The 7,197-nt window shown below is 41.7% G+C and overlaps 1 protein-coding gene across 1 annotated transcript; it reads left to right on the top strand.

Moving 5' to 3' along the window:
* Nucleotides 1-289: 289 nt before the first annotated feature.
* Nucleotides 290-5,872, top strand: LOC145766984 (uncharacterized). Its single transcript, XM_082578708.1, has 6 exons — nt 290-477; nt 1,108-1,204; nt 3,546-3,650; nt 3,906-3,956; nt 4,320-4,424; nt 4,492-5,872. Exons 1-6 carry the CDS (start codon nt 329-331, stop codon nt 4,636-4,638), a joined length of 654 nt encoding a protein of 217 aa, XP_082434834.1. The 5' UTR covers nt 290-328; the 3' UTR covers nt 4,639-5,872.
* Nucleotides 5,873-7,197: the final 1,325 nt, after the last annotated feature.

Genomic DNA, 7,197 nt, shown 5'->3' with positions numbered 1-7,197 from the left:
GCGCTCAACGTGCTAAAGCTATCTCATTCTGCCCAATTGGAGGACTTCACCAATGTCTCTTATTTTTAGCCTGGATATAAGAGTTTTAAACTGGATGTTGTCTTCAGGCTTGACCAGGCAGGTCCGTCTTACTATCACTTTGTCATTATGTGCAGGCACTTGGTGGTGCTTGTGAGTGTTTATCAATGTTTGATTATCACCAGGTATTGTTGTGAAAAAAATATTATTACAATATATAAAATGTAATAAAAATATTAATAATCATACTTGCTTGATGATTTGCAGAATTTGATTACTTTGTAAGTTTCTAGCTGATTAATCAACAAAGATGCCCATCAGCTACAGCTGCATAGCTCGTGATGATGTCATACTGGTGGACAAGACCCTTGGCCCAGGTGACCACCAGTTCCATGCTCGAGGCATTTTAGCTGATCTTCCAAAATCTGGCAACAGGAAAACAACACTTCCCCATGATCTGTATGTAACGTTTGGTACAATGTTTATAGACATTTGAGATCTGGTATTAGGTGAACAGTGAACACTATTTGTTCTTTGGGCATACTCAGGATAACATGAGATTCAAATGCAGTATTTGATTTTGTAAATCATGAATTTATTGGAAAATTAAATGCTATTTTCTATTCTTTACTTTTATACTAATCACAAAATGTAATGCAGAACGTGCTGTTGTTTGAAAACCAGCTGGGGAAGTTGTTTTGCTTTGAAATAATCAGAAGTAAAAAAAATGGCACTGAACAATTGACAAACATCTTAGCATTTTATCTAGTCTAGTCAAAGAAATAGAATTGCTCCTTTTTCTATGTTAGAGTTGAAGCAAAGTTATTATAGTTATGTTGAATTAATGCTTTTTAATTATTTGCTTTTAATTTATCTTGTGTTGATGACCGGTCAAACAATCTTGGATGTTCTGCTCTGCAAATTAGATTGTACCATGAACAAGGTTTTGGGCTATGTAGGAATCTTTTGATACTGCCGGTACCGTACGTATCGTACTGAAAATCACATATAGTTGTTGTTGTTAGCTACCGTATTCTACCATATATTTTCGACATTTGATTGTGTACATTTACAAGTCTGCTTCCACAGCATGCTCTTCCACACTGTCACTGACAATGGGTTGGTTTACGTGTGCGCTGCTGACAAGGAGATGGGGAGGAGAGTTCCTTATTTGTTCCTGGAAGAGGTAAGTTAAACCGGAAGTTATAAAAATTTTGTTTGAATTTCATCAAAAACCAACATAAATGAATGGCAAGTTGGTGTGGCGACTTCGAGTTGTGGCAAACGTTTGATAACTTTGAGACGGAGTTACAGCCACATTGCTGTGGTGGTGTTCAGCTGGGCCTACAATGTTCGTGTTGTTGGTCTCAGTGCCGTAGGTATTTGTGAAAAAGTATATTAAGTGAACTCCATGTACGCTTCACACTTAACCTGGCAACCAACAGGAAGGCGAAACTTTGTGAGGCACAGTTTGCTCAGTGACGTCACAACACGACCCTGCCATCTTTGTTTAGTGGTGACATCACAGATTGGAACGGCTTCATTGTTTGATATCGCTCTTCTCGGTAGTTAGGTTTTAGTATCATGTATCTCTCGCTGTACCTTTTATGTAGAAATAAAATTCCATTGTTTCCGTCGATGGCCATCTCTGTTATCGTTGTGATGTCACAATATGCCCTCGTGAGGGAGATTCTTGGTTTGGGGAAGATTAAAAAAAGTAAATAAAACAAAATTACGGCACACCCACTGCAAAAAAAGTTGCTTAAAAAATTTATTCTGCGAATTTTAATGCGATAGGTTGTTGACGTTGCTGTGACACAAGCGATTGAAGGGTATTTCCCAGGCTGGTCAAAATGAGGAAGTGATGCCAGGATCACGCGCCCATATATCGTGAACAAAACACCATTGTTGATACCCTCGTTCAGATGAGCAACCGTTTCTTACGGACCGATGTTCAAGATGGTGAAAGAAAGGATTACCCTCAGCTGGCAGTGGAAGCTCTTGCAGTTCTTGTCCAGGCCTCATCGCTATGAAAAAGGGTTTTCAGTCATGCTAACCATGAAGCTGGTGTTGAAAACACCGCTCAGTTCTATCCAAGACCTGTGCAACAACTAGGTTGGGCATAATTGTTGCAGTATAAGCGGCCTAGAGAAATGAACTGGCCACCTACTCTCGTTGGTACCGAAGGCTTAGTATAATGAGTACTAAGAACTGGCCACCTATCATCTCCGGATGCTTGAATCAAGTATGGGACTCACAGTCTCACCTTTACCTGTAACCATGAAAACCAAATCTCGAAACAGGCTTGTCATTGATGAGGACTTGAGTTGTTGCATCAGTACTTATGTCTTACGGTTCAACCGTTTGATGGCAGCGAAGCAGTTTCATATCTCTCATTATTTCTTGCGATTTTACATAAATGACAGTTGCGTTCTCTGTTGGCGTCTCGTTTATTAGTGACTCCATAAATTCTATTTCTGTTCGATTTTTCTCGGCATGGTTGGGGTAGTGGAGATGTATACTCAAATGGTGTACCGGGACAGAAAAGGTTAAGAATCGCATTAAGATCTCAGCGGTGGCTGACCATAGAAGGTATAACTCTGATTTGACTGACTGTATGGTCTGACGGACTGCAAGTGTTTATGATATTCAGAGACCAGATTGTGTGTTACAAAATAATGTGTCAAGATGATGCCACAATGCATATTGACATCAAACAGCAAGCGGTATTCAGCAAATTGTTTTTTCCGCGGATTAACTCCTGCTGTTTCGGATTAACCTTTTTTGGGATTTTCACCAGAAGAAGTTCCCCTAGCGTTGACACAAGAAGCGTATGTGCCGAGTTTGCGTAGATGACAATCTACAAGTGACGGGAGCGCAAACAAATGAAGAACTTAACATTGCAAAATAATTATTTTACGAGACAGCGAAAATAACTTGAAAAAAAACTTTGCGATTTCAAAATAAAAGACAGCGGCGTTTTTCTGGCTAAACTTTCGCTACCGTTGCCCAGATGTCGTGTACCGAGCGGTATTAGATTACAGACAACAATGAAAATGTTGCTTCCAATGCTTCGTGGAGTTCAGCATGAACACTCTCACTGCCTCCCCTATTCACAGATTATTATACAGTATTTCAATGTATACAGGAGCTGCTTGAACTACATCTACGAAGTTACTAGGTTTCAATATTGGCATTATAAAGTAAAAACTAAAAGACATATTTCTATGAGTATGACCAAAAATAGACAATATGACATTTTATGATTTTATGACTTCTAAAATGGATCTCATAACAACGTGGTTCTTACACTGTTATCAGTTTCACAAGTTTCTGTACCAGCAATAGAAAGATGGCTTTTTCTGGCTCTACTCATCAGCCATCGAGTTGGTACATTCAAGTCCCGCATGCTTGTTATATGAACTCCAACAAGTTCCGCGCCACATCTGAGGGTCTCCACAGTTTGAGATTTTCTTTGCTAATCCATGCGCTCGATGTGAAGTGTAACTGATTGTTTCCGCATGCAGGTACAACATCAGTTTGCTGGGGCTGGGGCGTTATTGCAAAGATCAGGAGCCGCGGCTGCGTTCGAATTCAACCGAGACTTTCGAACCTCGCTTACAAACATAATGGTGAGAAAACTGTTGCAGCACTCAGGTGACGCTTCATACCTTACCTGAGTTGTTAACTTATTGGTCATAAATTTTAGTTTTTTGATGCGATGTATTTGTTCTGTTCAAGACAACCTCTGTGTAGTTTCCGGGTTTAATTTCTCTCATGATAAAATAATAATAATCATCAGTCTGTCTAACGATGAACCCAGCTCCCTCCACCGACGTGTTGCCCCACGGCCATGCAATATTAATCTTGTGACGTGACAATTGCAGGACGACTACAACAGCGGAAAGGGCGACCAGCTGACCAGGATGCAGAAGCAGGTGAGTACATGCAGCTGTCGTCTTAGCGTAGAACTGGTCATTACTGAGGCTAACAACCGACTGGTTGGTTTCAAACTAACTTAAAACGTCGAATCATTTGGTCCATGTATGTAACTGAATATGATTTGCGTTTGTTCCAACGACCCGCGCTTCAAGTTGGGTGACCGGTCAGCATTCTCATGCTATCGTCGAACTTTCGCTTTCAAAGCTTCGAATGCAACCGACGCCTGCGGTGGTCGGAGCCTCCCGTGGATGGTATCTATCCATTGACATCAACAAAGTTGCAGCCCATTGCAGATTGACGAACACGTTTAACGCGGCGATTGCAATGTTATGCGGCGTTGATTGGACGTTATTGCTCAGGTTGGAGAGGTGACGGGAATCATGAAGCAAAACGTGGAGAAAGTGATTGACAGGGGGGACAAGCTGGACGATCTGGTCGACAAGACAGAGGACCTGCAGGCCGGGGTGAGTGTGTGATTCACTTGTGACGTCACCATCGGAGCGGTTGTTGATGTGACGCGTTGTTTCACAGGCTGCTTCGTTCAAGGTGAACGCGGTTCGAATCCAGCGCAAGATGTTTTGGCAGAACCGTAAGATGACGATAATCATCGTCGCCGTCGTCTTGGTGGTGATCGCCGTCATTGTCCTCATCGTCCTTGCCACCCAGGGCGTCATCTGAGCATCGCTTCTCATTCTTCCTTCACTTTCCTCTTATTACGTATTAAGCGATATTTTGTTCTAATTGCCTGACGTAATCCATCGTGTCGGTAGTTCCAACCAATCAGGTTGGTAGAAACGATGACCTCATTTTCTATCGATGACGTCATGTCAGGCTTGGTCCACCGTCGAGTGACCACCCTTACTTGCCATGCACGTTCCCGCCGAACGCTTTCATCATATTACGTCACAGTGGGTGAGAGGGCCAAACGACATCATCGCTTGAGCACGTTGCTATTAATAATATGTATCTTCAAACAATGCGCCCTGTTGCCATAGAAATTTGTTATGCCGTAATTGTGATGTCATGATGAAGCCAAATTGCGTAGTGCAGTGATTTTAGTTTCAAGTCCACTGAGTTCCATTTGTCGTCCTTGCGCCTGTTACTGTAGCTTCGATGCGGGAAGCGAAAAATATTGACGTCACAATCTCCTTTCGGGAAAGGCCCATAATGGAATTGTGACGTCACACAGACTGCTGTGCTTATTGCCATGGAAAAAATGGTTGTTGCGCTTGACCAGTCATGCGTGTTAGGTTCGACCTTATAATTATTTATCAAACAATTATCGTTTGTCTTGTAATTGTCGGATATGCATTATGCACCCTCTTGGGGAACTTTCCAGCCCGAATATGATGACGTTCGCAGTGACGGCGTGGTTGATGGCATCACGCATGTCCATTGTTGTATCATCACCTGTGGCGACTCAATGGTTTCGACCTTAGCATTGTAGCTGTCCGAAACGAAATTGTTTTTAAGCAAAATTCTCGTATTTTTAGTTGAGTCCTTTTCGAAATTTTTCTATGTGTTTATAGATTAGAAGAAAAGTATTTGGAAATTACGAAAGCTTTGCTTCCGCACAAAACTTGGGTTTTTTAGTTAAACTTCTTGGAACTTCTCGAAGCTTAAATCTCGTTCCAAGCTGCTGACCATTTCACCCCCCCCGCAAGGTTCTGTTCATTTATTTTGATTCATGCCAATTTGGCCACATGTGCCGCTCGAGCGCGCACTTTAGCAAAGTTCCTTTTGAAGTTTAATTTTTTCTGTATGTTTGTTCTCTAACAATTGCCACCGACCTGGCATCTTACAATTCCGTACGTCACTGATTGTGTCGGCAGCAGATTGCTTTATGACGTGGCACCGCGTCATTGATTAAATGTGCAATGTAAAGTTGTGTTAATAAACCATGTAACCTTTTCAGCTGTCCTGGAACGCTGCGTTAATTTATTTACCAGCAGTAGCCTACTGTGTTAATTTTATTTAGTGACAACGTGCAGTAGTATGTGCAATTCGGCGAAAGATTAAGTCACCCGCCCGCAAAATTCATTTTGGATGTCAAGCGACTTCCCAACACGCCGCTATATGCACTGGCCGGGCTTCGAACCAGCGACCTTCGGCCACATGCTTTTAGGAAGACGAGCCAGGCAAAGATTTCGACAAAAATATATTTCCTTGGTTCGACATCGTGAGAATAGCGATGACTTCCAATTATTCAGGCATCGAATGTTCAACACAAACAATTCCATCACTCGCTTTCCTTCGACACAATTCTTTGTGAAGGATGTTGTTTCAATGAACCCATAGTAAGATCCAGTCTCTGTTGGGGGCAGCGAGTATTTGAAGGGTTTTGGTGAACAGAAGTATTTGGTTTGAGGCAAGTTTGGAAATAACGTTTAAACAGAAATACAGTAGAACTCGGTTAATCCGGATTCGATTTGACCGGCGATTCCATTAGGCGAAGATCCGGATTAACCGATGACGGTTCTATCAAGATTGTTCATTTGTACTTCTAGTTTCATCCGGATTCGGCGAAGATCCGGATTAACCGAGTTCTACTGTAGTGCGGGACGCGGTTTGTAAGTTCTGTTACAAATTGCAGACCGCTGATTCATCTTTTCGTATCCACGGGAGATTTTGACCATTTTTGTTCATACGATCTTAGACGTTTGTAGAACTACATTTCAAATAAGTGTTGCATCAGTAAGCCACTGCTAGCTTGACGGAAGCTATGTGTTGCAACAGCAGAGTGTGATTTTGGAGCGATTAGTGCTAGCAATATGCCTGATTGCACTTCCATAAGGTGCACTGACACTGTCTGCTTTGTTGAATTCTTGAGAGCAACGCATATCTGCGATGGATACCGCGCCATACTATATAATAAACATTTTATTAATTATTCGATATTTCACATATCCCACCCCGGTTATCACTCGATAACACTATGTAACAAAAATTTTTTTGTCCTTGAGAAACAATTGCTATACTGTAGTTTGGTTGCTTTTGCCGAAAATACATGAAAAATCATTATTATACCACTATAACTTTGGGTTTGTGTTCCTAAGACTAGTTCGAAATTTTTCCTATTTCTCATGATAATAAGCATGTAGATTACATTGATTGTCGGCTAGATCGCAATTGTTAGTAGTGTGCAATGGCTTGCCGTGGTTGCAAGTAGCCTACTCAGCAGTTTCCTTTTGACGTGTGGTAAACTCGTTGCAAAAAAAGCGCTGTCCAGAGCAGTGG

Source organism: Aplidium turbinatum, chromosome 3, assembly GCF_918807975.1.
Source record: "Aplidium turbinatum chromosome 3, kaAplTurb1.1, whole genome shotgun sequence".
Taxonomy (NCBI): Eukaryota; Metazoa; Chordata; class Ascidiacea; order Aplousobranchia; family Polyclinidae; genus Aplidium; species Aplidium turbinatum.
This window is presented reverse-complemented; position numbering and strand designations above follow the sequence as displayed.

Excerpts from the sequence above, each read along its gene's own strand:
- LOC145766984 (XM_082578708.1), top strand. The coding sequence starts at position 329 with ATGCCCATCAGCTACAGCTGCATAGCTCGTGATGATGTCATACTGGTG. Across the intron at positions 1,205-3,545 it reads CTTATTTGTTCCTGGAAGAG|GTACAACATCAGTTTGCTGG; the intron begins GTAAGTTAAACC and ends TTCCGCATGCAG. Across the intron at positions 3,651-3,905 it reads CCTCGCTTACAAACATAATG|GACGACTACAACAGCGGAAA; the intron begins GTGAGAAAACTG and ends TGACAATTGCAG.